General features: G+C 52.8%; 1 protein-coding gene across 1 annotated transcript in view; it reads left to right on the top strand.

Annotated features, from left to right (window-relative positions):
• The window catches only part of TNFRSF8 (TNF receptor superfamily member 8), a 32,755-nt gene extending 9,912 nt beyond the window's left edge, over positions 1-22,843 (top strand). The window contains exons 6-12 of the mRNA XM_073804998.1: positions 5,516-5,598; positions 5,827-6,046; positions 7,081-7,182; positions 7,317-7,370; positions 14,319-14,344; positions 17,182-17,371; positions 21,022-22,843. Coding sequence (XP_073661099.1) covers positions 5,516-5,598; positions 5,827-6,046; positions 7,081-7,182; positions 7,317-7,370; positions 14,319-14,344; positions 17,182-17,371; positions 21,022-21,266 — 920 coding nt within the window. The 3' untranslated portion in view covers positions 21,267-22,843. The remainder of the gene's footprint in view (positions 1-5,515; positions 5,599-5,826; positions 6,047-7,080; positions 7,183-7,316; positions 7,371-14,318; positions 14,345-17,181; positions 17,372-21,021) is intronic.
• The last annotated feature ends 3,279 nt before the right edge of the window (positions 22,844-26,122 follow it).

The raw sequence follows: 26,122 nt of genomic DNA, 5'->3' as shown, positions 1-26,122 counted from the left end.
ATAAGGAAAAACAGTAGTATGAAGGAGAATAACAAGATACACAAACAGAAAAACTTACTACAGATGAAGCAATGATGAACCCAGGAATGGAAGAGAAAAAAATTAGTGTCCACAGAAAAATTCCAGAAGTTGTTACAACCACAAAGTGAGAACAGAAGGCAAAGAAGAAGGAACAGCAAGAGAGTAAAGGGCAAGAAATGGCTTTTAGAAAGTGCCCTTGTTACCAATCTGTTGCCTCTCAGGTCCCAATTCACCCTTGAGTACCTGCTGTGCCCTAGAGGATTAGACTCTTGGAAGATTTCTCCTCCTTGAGTGTGATGCTATGCTTTGCCAGTAGGGGGCGCTAGAGGACCGCTGCGGGAGAAAGGAGGCTTCTCTTGGCAATATTTGTTTTTTCCTGCTCCTGCTGCAGAGTCTGCCTGCAGGGCCTGTGGGTGGGGACATCTGGTGGTGTCCTGCCCCAGTCATGCTTCCAGAGTAGACAGTCCCTCGGCAACCACAGACCCAAGCTAGGTCTGGCGACCACCTTCCATGCTTCAGGCCTCATGTCAGCAAAAATGCCATAATTTCCTCTGTGGTCCCAGCCTCCCACCCCGCCCCGCTCCCAGCCTTGGGTCTTCTGCACACCATTTCTCGACACAGTTACTGTGTGCTCCCACGGTGGTGTCCCAGCTTTCCCTGTGTACCTGACCTGAAAAGTGAGACCTCAGATTGAAATGACCTACCGGGAGCAAAGCAGGATGAATGAAAATTACCCACGTGTAGACATAATAGATGCACCACCGTTTATTTATCCATTCACCAGTTGATGGACATCTGGCTTGTTTCCAGTTTAGGGCTATTATGAGTAATAGCAGCTACCACTGTTCTTGTACAGGTCTTTGTATGGACATATATTTTCATTTCATGGGTAAATACCTAGGAGACGGATGACTGGGTCACTGTGCTGGCCGCACAGAATGTCTTTGAGGGCCAGATCAAAGCTGGCCACCTGTGATCTGATCCAACCACATCATTTTACACGTGGAGAGGACCATACGTAGTGCCAGAGCTAGAGCTGGAACACAGAGCTCCTGAGTCATAGCCAAGTGCTCTCTACTGGACCACACCAGCTCCTTCTTAGTTGAACAGAGAATGTTTTACTTAGCTAAAATACAATTACGTTTGAAAGCAGAATAAAAACATTTTCAGACATAACAGGGGAGAAATTCTGCTTTCCCCCCATGTATCCTTTCTTAGAAAGTTACTTGAAGATGTAATTCTGTTAACTGAGGGGCAAAAAAGAAAAAAGAAAAAGCCATGAACTCTAGAAAACAGTGGTTCTATCCCAGGAGAGCAAAGAAGGGGAGTCCCAGAATGACAGCTGTGCTAAAGACATTAGAACATCTGGTTGAGCCCCATCAGAGCAAGAAAATGAAGGGCTCCAGGGAACTGTCTGTAGGAATAAAAGGTAGAATTACAATTTCATGAGTAGTAGAGTTGAAAAACTTGAGGATACGGTAAAGGCACGTTATTCTTTTATCAACAAGGAAAAGAAAGGTGACTGAAAACTCTAGGGAAAATAAAAAGCTGACAAGAAATGTAGAGTTCAAATATGAAGATGAAAATTTCATCTGATTTTAAGCAATTTCTGGTTGTACCAGAAAAGGATTCCATTTGACCTTGATGTTAAGACCCTTCTCCTTCAAATGACCCAAGGATCAGGTGTTTCAATTTAAAGAGAAATATTTAAGTGTGGTGTATCTTTTTTAGTTTCTAAATTGAGACTAAAAGCAGTCAGCTTCTTCCCCCTCTTCCAATGGGCCCTCTCCAGAGAACACAGGCAGACTAAGTATGGGCTAAACCATGCCTTCTTCTCACCTTCAGATCCAAAGGAGGAAGAAAAGGGAGGGTCAGTAACCCAGGGAGAAAAGAGGGTGAGGTATGGTACATGCAGAGAAGGGATGAGAGGCACCCAGGAGCGCTGGGCCCACCTTCTCCGCTTAGAGTAAGGGCAGCAGTTCTGTGGCTGGTTCCTGTCGCAGGTGTTCCAGTGGCAGCTCAGACGGAGGCTGCCTTAGAGAGAGGCCAGAGGGTGCTAACTGGGTGTAGCCACAGTTGGTGTTCTTGAGCCCAAGAGCTCCCCCAATCCTCTGGAAGCCAACTCTCACTGAATCCCCACAACATCTCAAATACAAATAGAAACTAGCATAACAAACTGCATTATCTTCCTCATAGCCCAAGGCCTCCCGGGCTTCAACTAATCTAGGTAGTTGTCTGGTGACCACGTGGAAAGACATAGCATGTATTTGGAGACCCCCAAAATCAGACGGTTCTTCAGGACCCTACCAATGCAAGAAGAAAATTAATCCTAGCCTCACTTTCTCTTCAGAGTGTTTCAGGAAAACTCTGAGAGGTATCATGAGAGCCTTTAGAAGGGAGGCGTGTGTGGGCGGGAGGTTCGTTTTGTACCACGTAAGGGAAGGGGTGCCGCCTCCAGGAACATGGGGGCAGAGAGGGTTAGTAGCTGGGCTGGACCTACTTCAAATGTGGGTCATTTTTTTTTTTTCTGTCCTAGAAAAGCAGTTAATCATAAGGTTGTAAGAAAGTGCTCAGGCCCCAGGCAGGAGGCAGTGCGGTCCAATGGAAGGTGCTCTGGGCTGGGACTCAGGAGCCCTGATTTCTGACTCTAGCTCCGGCTCTGTGGTCCTCTCCATTTGTAAAACGAGGTGGCTGGGTCAGATCAGAGATGACCATGCTTGAACTGGTCCTCAAAGACATCCTGTCTGGTCAGCACAGTGACACAGCTTTTCTGCTCCTATAGGTACTCAAGTGAAATGAAATTATATGTTTTCACAAAGACTTGTACAAGAATACTCACAGCTGCCTTGTTTATAATAGCTTCAAACTGGAGACAACCCAAATGTCCATCAACTGGTCACCGGCTAAATACATCTCCACAATGGAACAACTACTCAGCAATAAAAAGGAATGAATTACTGAGACAAGCAACGGGAATGAATCTCAGAAACATTATGCTGAGTGGAAGAAGTCAGACACCAAAGAGTACACACTGCACCATTCTGTCTAATGAAGTTCTGGAGGCAGACTCATCTGTAGTGACATGAAGCAGATCCGTGGCTGCCCGGGTGTGGGGGAGGATCGATTGCAAAAGGACAAGGGAACTTAGTGGGGAGGCGGGGATGTTCTAGATCTTGAGTGGAGTTACAGTTACCTGAAGGTACGGTCATCCCTCAGTGTCCGCGGGGGATACCCGAATCTGAGGATACTCAAATCCCTCATGTAAAATGGCAAGGTACAGCGGGCCCTCCGTCTCTGCGTGTTCTGCATCCGTGCGGTCAATCAGTCTGCAGTTGGTTGAATCCTCGGGTGTGGAATCCTCGGATGTGACCCGCAGATATGGAGGGCTGACTGCTGAATGTATACATTCCTCAAAACTCATCAAACCGTGCGCTTAGGGGACATTTCCTTCTATGTAAATCATGCCTCAATAAAACTGATTTCAGAAGAAAAGAACTTTAAGAATTGAGGCGACATTTACATACCAGAAGATGTTTAAATTTATTTATTTGTTTACATTTATTTAATGAGATTTCTCTTCAATGAAACCAGGAAGTCTGCAGTCACGAGGCCACCTTCCCGCATGGTCACAGCTGGCTGGAGATGAGGAGTAGCTTTCTTTTTTTTTTTTTTTTGAAATATTTATTTATTTAGGCTGCTCCAGGTCTTAGCTGCAAAATGTGGGCTCTTTAGTTGCCGCATGCGAACTCTTAGTTGCGGCATGCAGGATCTAGTTCCCTGACCAGGGATCAAACCTGGGCCCCTGCGCGGGGAGCACAGAGTCTTACCCACTGGACAACCAGGGAAGTCGCCCAAGGAACAGCTTTTGCACTTTGATCTTTTGAAACACAAATCTGATCGTCTCAGCCAATTAGAGCCAGAGGAATAGCGTGTTACAAAAATCTCGACATCGCAGCATTCATCTCTCACTCCTCTGTGAGTCAGCTGGGCCGCTCTGCGGTCTTGCCAGGGCTTGAAGGTTTGGTTCGGGTTTGCTCTGCATGTACTTCTGGGACCAGCGGGGGCTGGCTACCCGCCCCTGGCGTGGTCTACTTATGGCAACGGTGGGAGTGCAGAAAGGGGGCGGTGGAGGTCAGATGCCTCTTGAGGTCCAGCCATCGCTTCTCTCCCGTTCCACTGACCAGACAAGTCACACGGCCAAGTTCAGACACCATAGGGGTGGGGGATGCACAGACACCTGCCTTGACCTGAAGGAGCTGCAGAGTCACCTGGCAAAGGGTGTGGACGTGGGGCAGGATGCAGACGTGGGACCACCATGCAATCTACCACACCTATCCCACCCTGTTGCTAATTAAAACCATCACTTTGGGGAGAAAGACCCAGCGTTTAAAACAGCCTTATTGCAGTCTAATTAACATACCATAATATCTACTAGTTTTAAGTGTACAGTTCAGTAATTTTAAGAAATTTACAAAGTTGTGAAACTATCCCCACCTTCTAAGAAACCTTGCAGGTTAGTTAGCTGACTAACCCTAACCCTTGTAGGGCATGGGTCAGTCAATCCCATGCCCACCCCCAGCCTGGATAACCACTAATCTACTTTCTTGTTCCTCTAGATTAGGGTTTTGGGGACATTTCCATCATGTGCATCCTCCTGTGTCTGGCTTCTTTCACTGAGCATAACACTTTCGAGGTTCGTCCACGCTGTAGCTGTATCAGTACTTCATTCCTTTTACTGCCAAACAATATTCTAGTGCACACGTCTACTGCATTTTGTTCATCTGTTTCCAGCGGATGGGCGTGTGGGTGGTTTCCACTTCTTTGACTTCTATGAAGAATGCTGCTATGAGCCATCTCCTCCCTCCCCCCACCTTCTATTTCCTCTGCTTAGAAATCTCCACCCCTACTCACATCCCAGCAATCCCTTCCTCAGGGAAGCCTCCCTGGTCAGATGAGGTCAAGTCTCCCATTACAGGGACCCCACCTGCCTTCGTGTGACGCCTGAGTCTGTGAGCCCCGCCAGCCGGTGGGCCCCCAGGGGTGGGGATCTTGTCCGTTTTGCTCACTGCTCTGTCCCAGCTCCCAGCACAGTCCCCAGGACATAGTAGGTGCTGAATAAAGGGCTGTTACAGTGGAGGGAAGCGAGGAGGGAGGGAGAGAGGAAGTGAGGAGACAGAGCCAGGACACAGACCTGGGTCTGCCTGGCTGCAGTGTCCTTCCCGCCCCATGTTGCTACCTCCTTGGACGTCACTAGTCCAGATGGGTAGGGCTCCTTGGCACTGATTCCTTTTTTTTTTTTTAATTTAATTTTAAAAATGGAAGTCTAGTTCATTTACAAGATATTGAATATAGTTCCATGCTCTACAGTAGGTCCTTGCTGTTTATCTATTTTAAATATAGTAGTGTGTATCTGTTAATCCCAAATTCCCAGTTTACCCCTCCCTCCCCCATTTCCCCTTTGTTAACCATCCTTGGTACCAATTCTAACCGGCAGGTACGGCTGAGAGGGACACCACCTATGAGCCACCTCCCCCGGGGACCCACTCTAACTGCAGCACCAACGCAGAGGACAGCGGGGTGCCCGCCAGGTGACTCCTTGGCCGCCTCTCTTCATTTGCCCTTCATACCCAGGGGATGCCCAGGGGGCAGCCGGCTGGGAGTGGAAGTGGGGCTTGGGATAGATCTCTGGGCCAAGCCCACAAGTCATTTTGGAGAATGTGGGCCTAGGTCTGTGTTGCCACCATGGAAGCCCTGAAAGCCTAGAAACCCAGGCCCTGCCCTCAAAGTGCCTGTCAGAGGCTGTAGGCAGGGGACCTGGGGTCTCAGGCCTCCTTTTCCATCTTGACTGTCCTTCTTACTTCTGGTCTCTCTCCCCGCAGCCCCACCCCCTCCCTGATCTCCCTGGCCGACTCCCTGACTGGTAAGGAGCGTGGAGGGGACGTCACCCACGTGCGGGGACGCGCCTCTCTCTCAACCAGCACTCCTATATCCTTCTCCTCCACAGGGAAGCCCACTCTGGTTTCAGGTAATGACCACCCCCATGAAGCAGGGCCTTCCTCCCTGGGAACCACAGGAGGGAGGGTTCTTACTAGGCGACAGCATCCACTTGGTTGGAGGCGGGAGGGACCAAGCCTGACCCCAGGTCTCCGGTTTCCTGATCTGGGGCTGTGACTCTGTCACTCGCTAGAGAGGATTCCTTAATTCTTCTGAGCAGGGATTTTATTCACAGCTTCACCCGCATGGCCCATAATTGCTGCTCAGAAAATATTTGGTGACTGATTCATGACCTTGACTAGTTTCTTACTTCTTCTGAGCTTCATCACCTGTAACGTTGTAACAGCATATACCATGCAGGGTAGTAAGCAGTGTCCAGTACACATGAGCCTTACCCGCTCCCCTTAGACGGTCGCTCTCAGTACCATGCGTTTTAGGACTTGCAGTTCTACTCTTAGACACTAGGTGGCAGTAGTTCTCAGGCCAGCGGCGCTCAAAGAGGTCCTGGACTTGGCACCATCAGCAACTTGTTAGAAAAGCAAATTACCAGCCCGACCCCAGACTACTGAATCAGAATCTGCATTTTAACATGGTCCCCAGGAGATTCATACGCACAGGAATGTTTGAGAAGCACTTATCTGGCACATGCTACTTTTTTAACATCTAAAAATGGACTTTAAAGAATAATAACTATATATTGATATTCAAAAGTAGCAAAGCAAGTTAAGTATTAAGTGGTAAAGAAATATATCCAGATAGTGGTTAAGAGCGTGGGCTCTGGAGTCCTCCTGGCCTGGCCTAATGTGCTTCCTAGAGCCAGGTGAGGAAGGACAGGTGGGTAAGCGCTGGACAAGATAGCTATAGACAGGATCTGGGTTTCTGTCCTGGCTTGGCAAAGGACCAGGTCCTGTCAGCCACAGTAGAGTCTGTGTCCAGGAGGAAGTAGTCTGGGGCGAGGGCTGTCCTGTGTGGTTGCTATAGGGCCCCGGCTCACCGCCATGATTCAGACTTCGGGGGCCACCAGTGCCAGGGCAGGCGAGAGAGCAGGGCGCCTCTGTGTTCCAGGACCTGTGCTCTTCTGGGTGATCTTGACACTGGTGGTGGTCGTCAGCTTTGGCTCCTTTCTCCTGTTCCACCGGAGGGGCTGCAGGAAGTGGATGGGGCAGAGTGAGTGCATGTGTCCTCGGGGCCTTGGGAGGGCAGGGTGCTCTGTCCTAGCCTGGCCTGGGTCCCTCTCCCGCCCTGCCCGCTGAGGCTGTCTGAGGCTGGCCTCCCTAGCCTTCCTCCCGTTGTCGTTTCAGAGCTCCACCTGTGCTACCCAGTCCAGACCTTCCAGCCCAAGCTGGAGCCTGTGGGTGAGTGTCCAGAGGTCCAAAGGGGCTGCGTGCAGCTACACAGCAGCTCTGGACCGTGGGTCTGGATCTCCCTCGGGGTTCCCTCTGTAGGGGTTCCCACAAGCTGCTCCTCCTTTCTGTGCAACCTCATCTGTGATGGGAATATAACGTGGGTGGAAACTCTGACATGCCCTGTTCGGCATCGGATGGAGTGCGGGCATGAAGTTTCAAAAATCCACCTTATCTCCATTCTTGCCTCTATTGTGCCCTCAGAAGAGGCCTTCCCTCCCTCTCTTCTCTCTGTCGCCCCTTCCCAGCCTCCCTATTATTTTCCCCTCCCCATTCCTCCCTTCCTCCTCTCACTCCCTCCCTCCTGCTGGCAGCTGAGGGCATAGGGGTCGGGGTGGGGGTGGGTGTAGGCTGACAGGGCTAGCATCCTGATTCTGCCCCTGATGAGCTACATGACCTTGGGTGAGTTACTTAATTCCTCTGTGTCTCAGTTTCTCCATCTGTAAAATGGGAACAGTGGGGCCTAATTCAGAGGGCGGGCGTGTGGATCCGTCGCGATGGGCCTGTTAAGTGCTGTGCGGGGCACCTGCACGTAGTCAGAGCTCAGCACAGAGTGGCTGCTGTCTGCTGATGCCCGCCCCCGTGTCTGGGGCCTTTTTCCTCAGCAGGAGTCCCAGGCCTTCCTATGTTCTACGTTTTTCTGAACTCCTCTTTCTGATCCCTGGCCAGCCTCCAAGCCACCTCTTCCAGGCAGCCTTCCATGCTCCACCCATCCAGGCAGCAGACTCTTTCAGCTCTCACCTCGGGGGAGGGGACCCCAGCCATCTTGTGCCAAGTGTCTCCTCTCCTCTGGGCAGCCTCTTTCAAGGCAGGGCAACGTCTTCCTCAGCATGTCACAAGCATTGATTGAGCACCTACTGTGTACAGGCCCTGACCACAGGGGAAGGAGTGGACACAAATGGTCTGAACTTCCCTTTCTGGTTTCAAGGCAGGCTCCCGCAAAGGGACTCACTGACTGAGAGCCCCAGGGGAGCCAGGTGATGCTCTTCATTCCGTAAAGAAGAGACAAGACCCGGGGCCACACCACCTGTAGGGGCCACACCAGACTCAGGCGCTGGTCCTGGAAACGGCCGGTCTTGTTTGTAGAGGGCTCAGTCCTGCCCCCCCTTCCTTCCTCCCCACCAGGTTGTCTACCACCCAGTGCCCACCCTGGAGCCCAGTGGTCAACTCAGACCCTGCCCCCCAGGTCCCCAGGCCCCATGGAGAGCCTTGCTGTAGCACGGTTTCTAACTTGGGCCCCTGAACACAGTGCAGTGAGGCATGTTTTGGATTTGATGAGTTTCACAAGCAGGTGCTTGCGTTCCCTTCGCAAGGGGGGTTTTTGTGTTTTGACAATTTCAAGCCTTTTTCCGTGAGCTGTCAGGCTCAGTGTCTCACTGAAACCCGCGTTTGCTTTCTTGACATTTTCTAGTATTAGAGTTTCCATTGCTGTCAGTTTATTTTTTTTCTTCAAACCTCCGTGATAGCAGTTTTGTCACACACACACACACACACACACACACACAAAAGACCGAGAGAGAGCAAGAAAGACAGAAAGCACCTTCCCTTAAGAAACCAGACCTACCAGGAACCAAGCCTGGGGCTCAGTGGTGGCCACTCTCCTTGGGGCCGTTTCTGGCCCGCTGGCTTCCGGTGGGTCCCTGGGGGTCTGGTTCCCAGGCCCGAGAGGGAAGGAGGTGCCGCCGGGGTCAGGATGCGTATGGACTGAGCGGGGTGGATGCAGTGGGGGCTGGAAGGGCGCAGGAGCCTTTATTCACTCGTCTGCTCCTTCATGTCTCCGTGGGGCACTTCCTATTGGCCCTGTGCTGGGTACAGAAACTGCCCTCCCGAGCTTTCAGGCCAGCATCAGTTGCTCAAATGACTAAAGACGAGCGGGATGGAAATGGTTGCCCCAGCCCTCCCGGTCCCGGAGCTCCAGGGCTGGGGGAGCCCCTGGTGCGGTAAGCCGTGCGTCAGCAATCTGGGCAGATGCCCCTTTGATGCTCACCCCCATCTCTGAATAGATTTGACTTGGTGACAGGCACGCACGTGTTCTCATTTTACTCCTCCTTGTGAGGCGCCCACTGTTATCCCCATATCACAGATGAGAAAGCTGAGGCACAGGAAGATGAAGGAGCTTGTTTAAGGCCACTTGATTAATGAGCAGTACGAGCAACCAGGATTTTGTCGGTGGTGGTGGTGAGATTTTTGCATAAATGGTCTCACCCTTGGCACTGTTGACATCTGCATGGGATCATTCTTTGCCAAGCGAGTTGTCCTGTGCGTTACAGGATGTCAGACAGTTCCCTGGTCTCATACTAGTAGCTCCTCCCATCTGTGACAGCCAAAACTGTCTCCAGGTATGGCCAAATTTCCCCTGGAGGGGAGTGTCACTCCTGGCTGAGAAACACTGATTGAAATTCTTTTAACCCTTCATTTTAAAGGACACTATAGTCATCACTTTATCTGTTACTTCAGGCAGGTTTAAGTTGGAAAAAGTTTTTGTTTGTTTTGAAACAATTTCAAACATACAGGAAAGTCTCAAGGACGGTGCAGAGAACTTATTTTTTTGAACCATTTGAGAGTAACTCACTGACATAACGCCGTATCATCCCTGAGTACCTGAGCGTGCATTTCACACGACTGTAGTCAAACCATCAAAATCAGAGAATTCACTTTGATGCACCACCACCAACTAATTCTCAGACCCCACTCAAGTTTCTTCATTGATCCAAATAATGTCGTATCGAACAAAAGAATGCAGTTCAGAGTCTCGTACTGCATTTGACGATCGGGTCTCGTGTCCCCTCCAGTCTGTATTTCCCTCCCGGTCATGACCTTGCCACTTTGGAAGATTCCACCAGTGATTCTGTGGCTGGCCCTCACCTGGGGTTTGCCTGACGTTTCCTCACGCTTGGACTCAGGTGGTGCGTCTCTGGTGGGAGGATCCCAGGAGTGGGTCATCCACCCCGCCAGATTTCCCTTTGTCCCTTCCCCGCCGTGTTCACCGTGAGCCCTTGATTAGGGTGGTGTCTGCCAGGCTTCTCCACCATGAAGCCCTCTTTCCTCTGCGGTTGTTGCTAAGTACTCTGAGGCTCTATGAGTAACTGGTGCCTCATCAACTTTGCTCCATTTCTGTAAGTATATCTGTCTGGACTCATGGATTCCTCTCTTACTGTACTGCCATCGTTACGTAACTTGATGCTCACATTTTCCCAGGTTAGGCCAGTGGGGGCCCCTTCAAGCTGGCTGTTGCGTCCTTTTGTCCCCATCCTTCTGTGTTTGGAGCACTTGTTTTTTCTTTCTTTCTTTCTCTTTCTTTCTTTCTTTCCTTCCTCCCTCCCTCCCTCCCTCCCTTTCTTTCTTCCTTCCTTCCTTTCTTTCTTTCTTCCTTCCTTCCTTCCTTCCTTCCTTCCTTCCTTCCTTCTTCTTTTTTCCTTTTTTGGCCGAGATGGGAGAGTTGTGGGATCTTAGTTCCCCAACCAGGGGTTGAACCCTGGCCCTCAGCATTGAGAGGGCCGCGTCCTAACCACTGGACCGCCAGGGAATTCACTGGAGCACTGCTTTATTCTACGATATTCCCAGCTTAGCTTGTAATTCCCTGCCCTGTCCTGGATTTGAATCTAGGGGTGCTTGTTGCCAAACGCCTTCCCTGGGTCTGTTCTGCTTTCCACAGAAGCTGGGACCCCAGGCCAGAGAGGGGATGGGACTGAAAGGGAAGAGTGATAGGAATGGAAGGGATGGATAACTTGGGTGTCAGAACCCACGTGCTTGGCTTGAGCAGCCCTCAGAGAAGCCCTGGGAAACCAGGCACTCCTCCCCGAGGGAGGAGGGGCCCACCGACGTCCAGTGCGTGTGTCCCTGGACTTGTGTCCTGGGATGCTGGACATATTTTATGAGAAAATTGTTCTTATTCCAAAGAGCCAGGATACCAATAAGTGAAGACAGTGGACTGAAGCAACATTTTAGGGGAAAAGCACTTATGAAATCTGACCTCTGTACTTGGCACGATTTGCTCTAGGTCTTTATCAAAGTACACATGAGGGTTGTAACACGCCTGTAGGCCGATGTTGGTGCCCTCCGGATTCTGCCTTTTCACCTCGATGTTATTTTATGCTTGTTTCCGAGAGTCAGTATCGAATGCTGGTTTTCTTTTCGGTGTGATGGAGTTGCCAAGCCACTGGAGTATCCTGGGGTCCCTATGTGCTAGGCGGCATCCCGGTCACCTTCTCTTTTAAACGTTTTAATTAAAAAATTCTAAATGGACTTCAGTTTTTAGAGAAGTTTCAGACTTACAGAAAACTTGAGAAGTTAGTACAGAGAGTTTCCGTATAGCCCACACCCAGTTTCCTCTATTATGAGCATCTTACATTAGTGCGGTAAGTTTGTCGCAACAAACGAACCAATACTGATACATTACTATAGTATTAACTAAAGTTCATACTCTGTTCAGATCTACTTAGTTTTGCCTAATGTCCTTTCATTGCTCCAGGATCCCACCCAGTACACCACATTACATTTAGTCATCATGTCTTAGGCCCATCTGGCCTGTGGCAGTTTCTGGCTTTCCTTGTTTTTCTGACCTTGGCAGTTTTGAGGAGTTAAGGAGCATCCTACAACTTGCTTGTCGGTTAAGTTGTAGGGTGGCTCTCTGCTTAGAGTTTGTCTAGTGCCTTTCTCCTGATTAGATTGGAGTTGTGGGTGTGGGAGAGGAAGACCGTATGGGTTCAGTGTTATTTTCATCACAACATATCAAGGGTTTTGCTCTCAACGTGATTCATCCCTGGGCACCTTCAGTTTTGAGATCTCATTTAACCTTCATAAAAACCCTCTGAAGTTGGCATGACCTGTCCCCTTTTCCAAATGGGAGAACTGAAGGCTGGGAAAGGTGAAGGATGTCGTGCTGGGGCTTCACTGCTGGGAAGGCCTGCGACGAAGGGCTGCTAAGCTGCTCTATTGTTTGGCACCTGTCTTGTTTTCCACTTTTTGGTTTTTAGAAACTGCACCGCTGTGCACAGGCTGGTCGCTTTCCTTCGGGTTATTTCCTGAGGGTGTGTTCCTGAAGAGGGATTACCGGGTCAAAGTGTGTGAAGTTTTCATTGCCCAATGGCTTTCGAGAAAGAGGAAACCAGTTCACAGGCATCAGCAGCTGTGTTCCTGTTTACCCACGTCCTCTCCAAGACTGCATTTTATCATCTTAATTTCTTTTGTCTTGTTACTTTGTCACACCCTTTCTTCCCCCCAAGACTTGCTGCGAATGACAGTTGGCTGTTTGCAAAAGTCAAAATCACTCTCAAAGGACGAAGATTTGGCTTCACTGACATCCTTTAAAAGAATGTGCCTCAGGCCAGACAGTGTTTCTCAAAGTGCTGGCTCGGCCGATGGACAGTGGCTGCCTCGTGGGAGGGGCCACGGCCTCTCAAGGTGACCACTCTGCTGGCAACAGCAGTTACCAGATTTGTTAAATCGAGAGTCAAGAATTGTGTCATTTTACACATGTGCTTCTTTTGACCATTATTCTGATCCATTTCCCCTTTAGACACTTTACCTGCTGATGGTCATTTAAAAGGGACATGGAAGGGCTTCCCTGGTGGTGCAGTGGTTGAGAGTCCGCCTGCCGATGCAGGGGACACGGGTTTGTGCCCCGGTCCGGGAAGATCCCACATGCCGCGGCGCGGCTGGGCCCGTGAGCCATGGCCGCTGAGCCTGCGCGTCCAGAGCCTGTGCTCCGCAACAGGAGAGGCCACAACAGTGAGAGGCCCGCATAGCGAAAAAAAAAAAGAAAAAAAAAAGGGACATGGAAGAGTGTCCTCCAGACTGACCTGGTGTCCACACAGCAGGTTCAAACTGCCCGTCTTGTATTTTCGTGGTCAGTCGGCCTCCAGTGAGGGTTTCTGCTAGGATTCGGGGATGCTCATTCCCTAGAGGGGCTGAGGTCAGACGGTCTTCCAGAGGTGACTTAGCTGGCATGCTGGCCTCTTCACGAGGTTTCTCTGGTTAGGTGTGCACACCGAATAGCAACAAAAGCCAAGTCTCTGTAGGTGATTTCTTCGGGAGTCGTAAGAGGCCGTGTGCCCCCAGAGGACGGTCAGCTCCTAGGGGTCGACTCGCCCTGGCTTAGACAGACGCCTGGTACCATCTCCAGCTTTCCCAGCTGGCCACTGGGCCGTGATTAAATGTCAGCATCTACTTGACCATGACCCGGAGCCCAGTTTAATACGAGAGGAAAGTTGGAGAGGAGGGTGGGGTTTGGGATGAGAAGAAAAAGGTTGTGCCCTAAGGATCATTGCATACTGAGCCCACCAGAGGGTGGGATGACCGCTGAGACCGGTCACGTGGGCTATTTCAGGCACACGTGATAGAAAACCGAACTCACGCTGGCCTGAGCCAAAAGGGCTCCGGGGTCCACTGGCTTTAGGCATGTCCGATGCAGGTCTAAGAAAAGGTCCTCAGGATCTGTCACCCGCTCTCTATCGCCTAGGGGTCCTCCGTGTGAGTTTCACATGGTGCCTCGGGCCGTTCTGGCCTCTCCAGCCCCTGGAGGCCACCAGGTGGTAGCAGCAGCCACAGACCAACTTCTGACCCAGCAGAAGTGTCTTCGGCTCCAGCTGGGGTGCGCGCTCGTCCTGAACCAGTCCTGTGCGTGTGTGGGAGTGGGAGGGCTGTGCAGGGGTCCGGTGTGCTGAGGGGCTTGGTGGCTGGAAGAGAGGTGACTCCCCCGTTCTCTGGCTGCCGCTGGGAGGTGAGCCCCTGTGCCCTGGGCCTGAAACCCGTCCACTGCTCTCCAGGTCTGACCGAGGCACCAGCTGCCACCCTGGGGGCAATGGAGGGTGCATTTGCCCACAGGTGGGGGGGGAGGTGCAGGGCCAGGCAGCTGCCAGACCCTCCTTGGTGAATTCACTGCTCTTTTGTTCTTTGCAGATTCCAGGCCCGGGAGGAACCTGACAGTAAGTAGCCCCTCCCTTGCCTCCACCCCAGCTTTGTGCCCCTAACTCTGACTCCTTCCCTAGCAGATCTGCTGGTTCTGAGAGCAGCTGCGTGGATCCCAGCCCTCCCAGGGCCCAGGTGCAGGTTCCCCTGCAAGTTCAGGCCGGGTCTGCCCCACGCAGGGAGCGCTGAGCACAGCGGGGCCTGAGCCAGGCCCTGGCGGAGGATGCAGAGCCCCACCCCAGACAGAAGCCTTGGTTCCTGGCTCATCCTGCCGGGGACTTCCAGAAGGGCCTGCCAGACAGTGGGTTTGGTTTTGGCCATGTGGGTGCCAGGTGTGGTGAGAGGGAAGGCTGTGTTCATTCCCCCCTTTCTCCATCACTCCTCCGTGAGTCTCGTCCTCAAAGCTGGGATGTCGAATCAGCAGCACGAACTTCTGAAACTTGAGCTTTTCTCATACGGAGCACAGTCCTTACAAAACACAGAGGTTGGTACTGTTGTCCCACTGTATGGAAGAGGAAACGGGGGCCCAGACAGGAAAGGTGCTTCCACGGTTGGAAAATAGATCAGCTAGGATTTACGGCCTGGTTTGTGTGACTCCGAAGCTGGTGCTCTGAACTGTTACCCTGAGCTGCCTCCTAGCAAGAGCATTTTCACCTGCCTTTTATGAAGCGCTCGCCGTGTGCAGGCGCTGGGCTGGGGGCTTCGCACATGTTACTGCTGGTCCTGCAACCACCCAAGATGCGGCGCATACACCAGGCCCTCATTGGGCTTGTCCTGGCGCCCTGCTCTGTGCCCAGCCTCCCAGGGGCAGCACGGGGACCAGTGCCGGGGGGGAGCAGGGGCACTGCCCCCGCAGCTGAGGGGGGAGCAGGACAAAGCACACCATATGGGCTGGGTCTCAGGTGTGTATCGTTCGCCCGCTTTTCTTCTTTTCCACTTATCAGTTCTCTGTTACTTTCTTTTTTTTTTTTTTTTTTTTTTTTGCGGTACGCGGGCCTCTCACTGTTGTGGCCTCTCCCGTTGCGGAGCACAGGCTCCGGATGCGCAGGCTCAGCGGCCATGGCTCACGGGCCCGGCCGCTCCGCGGCATGTGGGATCCTCCCGGACCGGGGCACGAACCCCTGTCCCCTGCATCAGCAGGCGGACTCTCAATCACTGCGCCACCAGGGAAGCCCTGTTACTTTCTTTTAACTCAAATTTTCGTACATGAGAACGGTTTCCATCCTTTATCTTTAAACATAATAGATGGAACCACAATACAAGTTCAGGTTCAAATCATGGGAGATCCCATTCAGACATGCTTGGGTCAGACAGGTTGCTGTTATGAGGCCAAGAAATTTCATGAAAAGGTATTTAACGATTTGTAAGATAATCAAATACCTTTTGGCCACGTGGGCCAAAGCATTAATAGTAACATGTTCAAGAATGCCGTCTTTTGGACTTCAAATTATTTTAAAAGAATATTCAGGGGACTTCCCTGGTGGCGCAGTGGTTAAGAATCCACCTGCTAATGCAGGGGACACGGTTTTGAGCCCTGGTCCAGGAAGATCCCACATGCCACGGAGCAACTAAGCCCGTGCGCCACAACTACTGAGCCTGCGCTCTAGAGCCTGCAAGCCACAACTACTGAGCCCTCGTGCCACAACTACTGAAGCCTGTGTGCCTAGAGCCCGTGCTCCGCAACGAGAGAAGCCACCACAATGAGAAGCCCACGCACTTCAACAAAGAGTAGCCCCCACTCACTGCAACTAGAGAAAGCCCGCATGCAGCAACAAAGACCCAGTGCGGCCAAAAATAAAATGAATAAATAAATTAAAAAAAAAAAAGAATACTCAGGATTATGTAGCTATACTTTCTGCCTTACTCAAACTCATTCCCTTTTGAAGGCTGAAGGTAAATGGTATTTACATTAGAACATTTTACAAGAGCACTTCTCCTTGGCACTTACAGAAAAGTGAAAAACGAAACCGACATTTTCCTGCGATGTAACTGTTTTTAGAATACATTAGTGTGATCATAAAAGGCTGCTGTCCCAGGAGCAGGGGAATTGAGGTGGGCCTGGAGCTGATACTTGTAGACTTGGGCTAACGTGCATGGATTCCAAAGCGAGATACTGGGTGGGGTTCAAGCACTGGCCGGACACTTACCAACTAACCCTGAGCAAGCTACTTGATTTGTCTTTTTTTTAGATGTTGGGGGTAGGAGTTTATTAATTTTTATTTATTTTTGCTGCGTTGGGTCTTCGTTTCTGTGTGAGGGCTTTCTCTAGTTGTGGCAAGCAGGGGCCACTCTTCATCGCGGTGCACGGGCCTCTCACTATCACGGGCCTTCTTGTTGCGGAGCACAGGCTCCAGACGTGCAGGCTCAGTAGTTGTGGTTCACGGGCCCAGTTGCTCCGCGGCATGTGGGATCTTCCCAGACCAGGGCCCAAACCTGTGTCCCCTGCATTAGCAGGCAGATTTTCAACCACTGCGCCACCAGGGAAGCCCCTACTTGACTCTTCTGTGCCTCAGTTTCCTGATCTGTAAAATATCTGCTAATATTAGCCACCTTGTAGAGTGGTTGTTAAGGATTAACACATGTCAAGGGCCACGCACCTGGTAAGCATTGTATGCAATGCTGACAGTATCATTATTTAGTACAAGTTAAAAACAACGTGACTTCACAGGGTCCCACACTCAGGTATGTCAGGCTATCAAGGCTGAGAAGCCCAGGGTAGTGCATGACGGCTTTAAAGCAGAGAGGGAGACTCACTGGGGTCTATGGAGATGAAGAAACAGGGGTTCCCCAGCTCAGAGACTGGGGGAGGTTGGGGCATCCTGCATCAACACCATTTCCTCTGTGCCCACTGCAGCTGATCGGGAGGGTATCGGTGGCAGAGCCGGGCCTTGAGGAGCAGGGGTTAACGAGCCCCCCAGCTGTGGAGACCTGCCCCAACCTGGAGAGCCTGCAGCTGCTGGAGGCCAGCCCAGCCAGCAGCCCCTCCACCTCCGTGGACCTTCCTGAGCCCCGAGGGACCGCGGAGCACACCAACAACCGGATTGGTGAGTCGGCCTGTTTGGGGGGTCCTGGGGTGCTCAGGGGCAGGAGAGATGGGCCCTGAGCCCCCAGCGGGGACTAGAGACCCTGAGGACGGAAGGCCCAGCAAGGAAGAGGCAGGGGTTCCTCCCCTGGCCCTCATGAGTAGGAGACAATTTCTGTGGGGTTAAGCCCTTCTCAGGGGGCGTGGAGCAGCTGCTGCCACCTCTTCATCCCAGTGTACATTTCTGTAAGGTAGGGATAGCAGGACTTCTGCCTTCACGGAGCCCATCGTGAAAATCCGTGAAATGATGTGCATGAAGTCGTCCTGGGGGGTGGGGCTCCCCCTGCCTGGTGCCTGCTCCGATTAGAGGGAAAGTAACCGCCAGCCCAGCCCCCAACGAAGGGCCCCTGAGGGGGATGGAGGGAGACATCAGGGAAGTAAGAGCTGCCGCTTGGCTGACGCATTCGGGCACGGCACGCTCGTCACCTCTTGTCACACAGCCTTCCGAGGATGGGGTCTTTCCCTCCTTTTTCCAATTGGGGAAACAGCGGTTCAGGGGAGAGAAGTGATTTTCCCAGTCGCACAGCTACCAAGTGGCAGCATGGCTGCAGGCTCCGAAACCCCCCGGTCTGTCCGCATCAGTACCCTGCAGTGGAACCCGGAGGCCAGCGCGCCCCGAACTGCAGCCACCCTCCAGCCAGGGCGAAACTTCTGGTCCCGAAGTCCTCCTTGCCTCTCTCCCCCTCCTCTCCACCCTGCTACAACCAGAACGTTTCTACCAAAATGGTTACCTGCCCATATTACACCCCTGCCTGAAGCCCTCCAGGGGGTCCCTGGTACCTGCAGGGTGAATTCCAGGCTTCTTATTCCGGCATTTAAGCTGCCTCCTCCCCACCAGGCTTGCCAGCCTCCCCACCCCACAGGTCTGCTCCTTCCTCCCACTCAATGTCAGTTTCCTAATCACCGGAGCCCTTTCTCACTTCTGAGCTCCGGGGGGGCGCTGCTTTCTCACCTGAAACAGCCAACTCCACCTCCTTGAATCTAGTTAATTCTTGATGTCCTGAGGACCCTGTTTATTTGCCTCCTCCTCCAGGAAGCCCTCCCTGCCCTCTCCACTCTCCTGTCTAGGAGACGCCCCTGTGCTGTGTGGCCCCAGAGCCCAGGCCTCCCCTCCTAGTGTCCTAAGCACCCAGCAGTGTGTGTTTGCAGCCTCCTTCCCCACCCCCACCCCCATCCACTTGGCTGTTAGCTCCCCGGGGGCAGGGCCTTAATTGGCTCCATCTCTGTCTTTGGAGGGTTAACCATCACTGAGATAATTCCAAAGAGGCATTTGTGATTGTCCTACACATTTGTGTGGCAGGGATTGGTGGATAGAACGCTTTAGGGCAGAACCCTAAACAGCACCAAACTGAAACTTTTGGAATTGTAGCTTTCAGCAAGTTTTACTGGAAAAGAATGTATTTTGGGAAATACCACTGAAAGCATCTCCTGCAAATTTCCTAAGAAGTCCTAATTTGAACATTTGAGTCAAAGCTGAGTGCAGTGCCTGGAACCACAGGGCTGGGGCTCTGGGAGTGTTTGGGGGGGAAGGGGGAGGGAGGCACCAGGCTCCCAGGTGGGCTGGGGCTTGGGCAGCCTGGCCTGTAAGCCTGGCTGGTAAGCAGGTTGGAGATTCTCTTGGGACATTCAAGAGATGGTGAGCCCTTTGTTCTCCTGACACCTCCCTAGAGGAGTACCCCCTTGTACAGTTCCCAAGGGGACCAAACTCTGGTTGCGCTTTACCCCTCTACCCCTGGGCACCGGGCAGGGGGAGCCCCTTCCCCTCATCTTCATCCCCCTCGCGTCCAGGACAACTTCCTTGGATTCTGGAGCCCTGAGTGGGGCAGGAAGTCCAAGCAGCTTCTGGAAGACCCTCCTCTCCCAACTTGGGAGTGGGCAGCCCTGTGATGGGGGATAGAGCTAGAGGAATCAGGACCCGAGGAATGTGAGGGGATCACAGCCTGGCCCCCAGCTTTGGCTGCTTCTCCCTGGACAAACTCACCCCTCTTCTTCCACACCCCTACTCCTCTATGTCTGTCTGTCTGTCTGTCTCATCTCCTCTAGCGCTGTGCGACCTCCTCTGTGTTCTCTCTCACCTCCTGGGGTCCCCTGTCCCTCACCGTCACTGGCTCCCATCTTTTGCCAGCCCTTTTGGTCAGGTTCCCAGGGCAAAAGACCTGCAGGTCTTGATGGAGGGTATGTGGCTTGAGGCCACGCTCTCTCTTTTGGGGTGTAGGGGGGGCTCCCAGCCCATAGCTTGTTTCACGCTTGTAGCCTTCCCTCTAGTTCTCACTGCTATTTTGAACACTTCTCTCTATCCTGGAAGTATCAAAGACCAAAACAGAAGAACTGGCATTATGCAATGGGGTTGAGCGTGTGGGGGCCCCCAGAATCTCTGGGGGGTTCCTGAATCGGAGGGGTGTAACTGGGTTCCTCAGAGAGGCAGGGATCCCGAGCTCCCTGCCCCACCGTAGCACTCAAGTTCCCTCTTGAGCTTCCCCATTCGGACTCCAGAGAGAGTTCCAGGGCTGAGCGGCTGGGAGCTCGTACCCTGCCCTGGGCTCAAGGCCATCAGAAGCTGGGCTGCTGGTGTTTGGAGTTAGCTGACCTGGGTGAAGGCCAGGCTCCCCACGTCCCAGCTTCTTGGGCACCTTACTTAGCTCCCCTGAGACTCCAAAGCCCTAGTAGCAGGTGGTCAGCAGACCGCGGGGGATCATGCCTCTAAGAGGCTGGGCTGCTTTTTCATCCACGCGAGCCACACGAGCAGCCCTATGTGCTAGGCAGGTACATGGCAACAAGCAATAAACATCAAGCTACACCAGCCCCTGCAAAGCTGTCCAGGTCATAGGCTGTTGGAGATTATTAACAGGGTTGAGGTTTCTGCAGGGTGTGACCATCTGTCTGGGTTTGCCCAGACTGAAGAGGTTCCTGGGATGTGGAACTTTCAATACTAAAACCAGTAGGAGCATCCCAGGCAAACCAGGACACGTTGCTGTCCCCTTGCCACCACCCCCCGCCCCCCACCCCAGGTTTCTGCTTTAGGCACGTGGATATGAACTGAAAGGGCAGCTGGGCAGGGTGGAGTTTCTTTGGGGATTTCTACTAACGACCTGGTGACCTTGGGCAGGTCATTTAACATCTCTGGGCTCCAGATTCTTTATCTGTACATGGGGATCACGATAGACTATCTACCTTGTGGAAGTGACGTGAGGATTCGGGAGCTAATGTGTGAAAAGCATCTGGAACGGCATCCAGCTAAACTCTGCGAGTGTTCACTGGTGCTATTGGTGTCCATGTCATTCTCCAATTTCTCCCCATGGCTTCCTTTCTCTCCTAACCCCGTTGTCTTCTCTTCTACCCCATCTTGGCAGAAGTGTCGAGAAAATCACAAGCACTTCCTATACGTGGGCCAGTCCTTAACCCCTCAGCACACAGTTCCTAGCTGTTTTATCTCCTTTGAGCCTCAGAATACCTGTGAAGTCGGCGGGGCCTACTGTGTATCAGAGAGGCTGTGCCATCTGCCAGAGGCCACACAGCAGAAGTGGCAGAGCTGGGACTGGGACCCTCCTCTGCCTCCTTGCTTCCATCCAGCTGGAGCTCTTGTCTCATCTCCCCCACCCTTTTGCCTTGCAGAGAACATCTACATCATGAAGGCCGACACTGTGATTGTGGGGACCGTGAAGGCCAAGGTGCCTGAGGGCCAGGGCCCGGTGGGGCCGGCAGGGTCCGAGTTCGAGGAGGATCTGGAGGTGGACCATGCCCCCCACTACCCAGAGCAGGAGACGGAACCACTGGCGGGCAGCTGTGGGGACGTCATGTTCTCGGTGGAGGAGGAAGGGAAGGAGGACCCCTTGCCCACGACCGCCTCTGGGAAATGAGGCCTGGCCTGGGCTGGGGCTGAGAGGGCAGCTGGGTGCCTCTGGGAGGCCACGGTGACCCTGGTGGCACCAAGCTGGTAGCACCCACCTGGTGGCAGAGGCCCATCTGGCCTGAGGTGAGGTTCCAGCATCCAGCGGTAGACCCAGCCTATCAACGCAGGAGGCTCTGCTCGTCTGTACCTGCCTCCCCACCCAGCTGCCCCCCAACCCAGACCCTGGGGAGCCCGGGCCTGTGCGGCAGAGACGACCAAGGGGCTAGATCTGAACAGCGCTGTGTGTTGGGGCAACAGGCAGCCAGCAGGGCCTGGGCACCCTGCATTCTGCTGCTGCCAGCCCTCCCCTGTTCTGTAGCCCCCACGGTGGGCCCAGGGCCCAGTGCACATCACTGTTCCCGCAGCAGGAGGCACCTCGGGACCCAGAGACCTGCAAATTCTTTGCAGCCGTGGTGCCCCTGCCTGGCCGGAGACCCGCCCACCCAACTGCTGCCTGGAGAAGGGCCTGCTCTGCTTCGCCCAGGGGGGCTCCCTCCCTGCGTGGACAAGGGGAACTGTGGACCCTTCTTGGGTCCTTACCCGCTCTGTGGGCACCTGTGCTCTGTCCCGGGCCACCAAAGATGCGTCTTCCCCAGATCTGCCACGTGCACAGATCCTGGTGGTACCAGGCCCTGCCTTTGGCTCTAGCTGCTCAGCACCCATGATGGGGGTGTGGGTGTCAGAAGACTACTTGGTTTCACTGACATTCTGCCGAAAAAGAAAGAGCGTTTCGTAGTTCAGTCTGGACTTTAGGATTTTTACGTTTCACACAAAGGAGTCAAGTGCCCTGACCTGGGGCTTCTTCCTGCTCTCCCCAGGGCTCTCAGACTCATGGCAACAAACAAGTGGTCTTGGGAAGGGAGTGTGGGCAGATGAGGCCCGGGGCACTGAGTCGCAGGCAACCTGGAGACTGCTGGAATTACCCGTTGGAAGCCGGCCCCGGGAAGGCTGCTGTTTACTCACCAGCCTGCTCGGTCTCTGGAGGAAGTTGAGGCTGGCTCCGGCTTCACCAGGGTAGTTTCTGAAACCGCTCAGATGTTTTGGGGAAAGTTGGAGAGAGGCTGGATGCTGTGAGAGACCGTTTACACCAGAACCTGAAGTTTACGTGGGCCGGACAATGGCCAAAACCCCCCGTGCCCGGACAGTGTGAGGACTCTGCTCCCTCCTGCCACTACCCCCCACCCCCCAAGGGCTCCCTCACCCAATGGCCAAAACTTTGGTCCTTTAAAAATTCATAAGTTCCCTTAAAAACCGATCATAAGGCTCAGGAAATTCTCCCTGAGATTTGAGTACCTCTGAGCAGAAGGGTCCGAGCCATCTCTCTCCCCACAAGACAACGGCTCCCGCTTTACCTCTCTGCCCCAGACACCTAGGTTGCCAGCGTCTGGGGACAGGGAGACCCCTACCTGCTGGGACAGCCCTTCCCACTGCTGGAAGTTCTTCCCTGCGGATGGAGGCAGACCCTGTCCCTGTGGAACTCCCACTCCCTGGTCGGTCCAAGGCCCGGCCTTTGGGGCTACTCAGAATAAAGCACTCTCGTCCTCAGGCTCCCTTGGGTTATTGGCAGGAGGCACCCCTGGTCTCCCCACAGCCTTCTTCCCTCCGGGGTGGGCCCAGCAGCCCCACAGCTGGGGAAAAGGGAGTCACAAAGTAGCAGCGTGAATGCCCCAGCCTTGGGTAGCCCAGAGAGGACCGGGGATGAATGTGAGTCGTGGGCTTGGAGCCTGAGCTGGGAGGCCCCAGCCTGCCTCCCTGGTGTCAATGAAAACTTAATCCGTCGATCTAAGAAAGAATTGGAAATTTTTAATTTGAGCCAAATTTGAGGCTTATTCCCCGGGAAGAGCATCTCAGAAGGCTCTGAGAATGGTTCTACCCATTGGAAGTCAAGACACAGTTTATAGAAGTTTTTTGAGACAGGGCTGTACATTCAATGACGTATTATTGACAGTTTATGTAATCCAGATCTAAGCCCGGCGCAGTGGGTCATGTGACCCCTTATAGGATCAGGAAGGAATGCTATCTTTTCAGGAGCTGTCTTGCTGATGCTGGGAGAGTGCTGCTCTTTACGGCTGAGCGGGTATTCCTGCAGATGGGGGAGGTTTGGTCAATACGTAATGCAGACACACAATGCACAGTGCGGGGAGAGGGGAGGCCGAAGGGCAGAGAAGAATTCTATGTTTAAATTGTTCTTGCCTTGCCATAAAAGACGGATTCTATTTCACAACTGGTCACAACTCAGGGGCAGTCTGGGGCCTGCATTCCACCACAGGCAGCCAGCCTGAAGCCCCGCTCTATGTCTCCCCTGGTGGCTGGAAGGAGACCTCGCCCATCCCACCCCCAGGACTCCAGTCCACACCCAGACCTCACAACCAGCCTGGCCATCGTACCAGCCACTGCCTGTCACATGGTCGATCTGAGAACCAGAGCGAATTTCCCTGCCCAGTGATGACGGACCCCTCCTTAACCTCTGGTCGTTCTGACATCCAGGTGGGCAGACAGACAAGGCCCCTGCTGCCCAGGGTAGCAGTTCCCAGGCTCTAAGGAACCGGCACACCCCTTTTCCTGAACAGTTGTAGTCAGGGAGTGACAGTAAGTAAGTAATAAGCGTCCTGCAGAAACTATTGCATTCAAAGAAACTCTGTTGTTTCCCAAGACAGTCTTGTAGGTTGTAAACTGCACTAGGTTCCTAGAATCTCTAAGGCCAGGGCCAATCCCTAAGACAATACAAGGGCCTGAATCTGCAGCACATCCCTCCAGCCACGAGAGCCTAAAGAAGGTGTCTCTGGCATCCTCTCTGTCCCACGGTCATTGGGACCTGATTTGTTGAGCTGAACAGAAATGAAAATCTGTGCAGAGATGAGAGGCAGCTCTCTGGCCGCAGTTCCTTGTGTGCCTTCTCTCCTCCAGCCCTTCCTTGACCCTCCCTGTCCTCTACCATGTAACAGTGGGGGAAGTGTGGGGTGGGAGGTGTTGGGGCCAGGATGGGTCGGGGGAGGGATTCACAGGTAGGGCCAGAGAAGAACGCTTTAATGCGTCAGTACCCTTGACTGGAAGCCAAAGTGAGAATATCAAAAGCTTCAAGGGCAGCTCCTTGGGCCTTAGGGAGCAGCCGGCCGAGCCCATCCTGGGCTCCTGCACCCCACCCGTCCGGGACCACATAACCAGATCAGTGAACAAGGTCATTCCTGAGTGGGATCGTGCTCTGTGCTACTAGAGGGCCCCACTCGGGACTGTGGCAGAGAGTCTGGAGGGCAGGGCCAACTCTAGCCAGGTGGTCAGGGAGGGCTTCTTGGAGGAGGTGCCCTTTGCACTCTGCATGAGTGACATGATGGGTGGGCGAGGTGGGGGCCCGCAAGCATGCCGAGAAAGCAGGAGGCAGGGGGACCACAAATGCCAAGGCCTTGAGGTGGGGCGCTCCCGGTCCTGAGGTTCAGGAAGCACACCGCCTTGTAGAAGCATAGTGATCAGGGCAGAGAGGAAAGGGAGGTGAGCGGGACTGCCAGCTGGGCCAGATCCTGGAAGGCCTGATGGGCCGTTGTAAGGCACTTAGATTTTATCATAAATATTGTAAGAACATCAGTCTCTTTATATCTATTTTCCTCCTATTAGAACAATAAACATCCTGGTATTATCTCAGCAATGGGCAGGAAAGGCAAACCAGGGGCCGCGAAGGTCGTTTTAACCTAATTCAGAGGGAAGCTGGGCTAAAGAGGCAGCAGTTGCTGGTAGCCAGGAAGCCGTTGGATGTGTTTTCTCAGAAAGGGCAGAGAGCTGAGACTACATTCCTGGTTAACATTGCAGCCCTGGGCCCTCAGCTGATGTCACCACACGGAGTGAGGAGTCTGTCCAGTTTCCCCTTTCTTTGGGTGTCTTCCAGGAGAGTAAAAACCAAACCAAAAGATCGTAGAGGCTGGAGGCGTTTGTGTTTTGGTGTGGGGTGTGGGTCATTGTAGCATCGAGGCCCGCCCTTTCCTCCTTAGCCCTCCAGCACCTGCCTCTGTCCCATTTCATTACCCCTGCTTCCGATGTAGGGGGAGGAATGGGCCCATTAGAGTTCAACCTCCAGGCCAATGCAGTTCCCAGTACACGGCCTCAGGTGAAGCTCTCAAGCGCTTTTAACTTCAGTTTCCTAATCTTCAAAATGGACGTAACAATTATCTTCCAAGATGGTTGTGAGGTTCAGCAGTAAGACAGGTAAAGAGCTTGGCCTGGTGCCGGGCATATTTCCTGTTCAGTAAATGATATTCATCATATGTAGCATTTTATGAGCTTTAGAGATTACCCAAGGCTTTCTACATTCTTTACATATTTGGGCTTCATGATAATAACTGAAAGGTAAATAGGTTGAGTATCAGTTCCCCCTTTTATGAATTGAGGCTCAGAGAGGTTAAGCAACCAACCCACTGTCACACAGCCTGGAAGTGCCAGAGCTGGAATTCAACACCTCAACTCTGGCTGCCTCTGTGGTTGGGGCTGTGTCTACATCGCAGTTACCAACTGGCACTATGCCTTCTGGACCAGTTTCCTTTAGGAAGGGCAATTTTATTCCTCTTTTATGGGGAGGCAGGGACAGTTGCAAGAGGCTGGGTAAAACCTTCCTGAGATCAAGTGGCTTTCTGATGCCTCTGACCAGGCAGAAAGGACACAGAGCTGACCTAGTCAGAGCCTTGTTTCTTGAAGCTGCTTTCCTTAACAGTGGTCTGATTCTGAGGTCAGGGTTGACACAAGGCTGGGAGGACAGGCAGGACAGAGAACGTGTGCTGGAGAACCTGTCTCCAGGAAGGGAGACATGTCAAGAGCAAGCCTCCCCATTTTACAGATGGG

This window comes from Tursiops truncatus, chromosome 1, assembly GCF_011762595.2.
Source record: "Tursiops truncatus isolate mTurTru1 chromosome 1, mTurTru1.mat.Y, whole genome shotgun sequence".
NCBI lineage: Eukaryota > Metazoa > Chordata > Mammalia > Artiodactyla > Delphinidae > Tursiops > Tursiops truncatus.
Note: the sequence above shows the minus strand (reverse complement) of the source record. Positions and strands in the feature narration are given on the sequence as shown.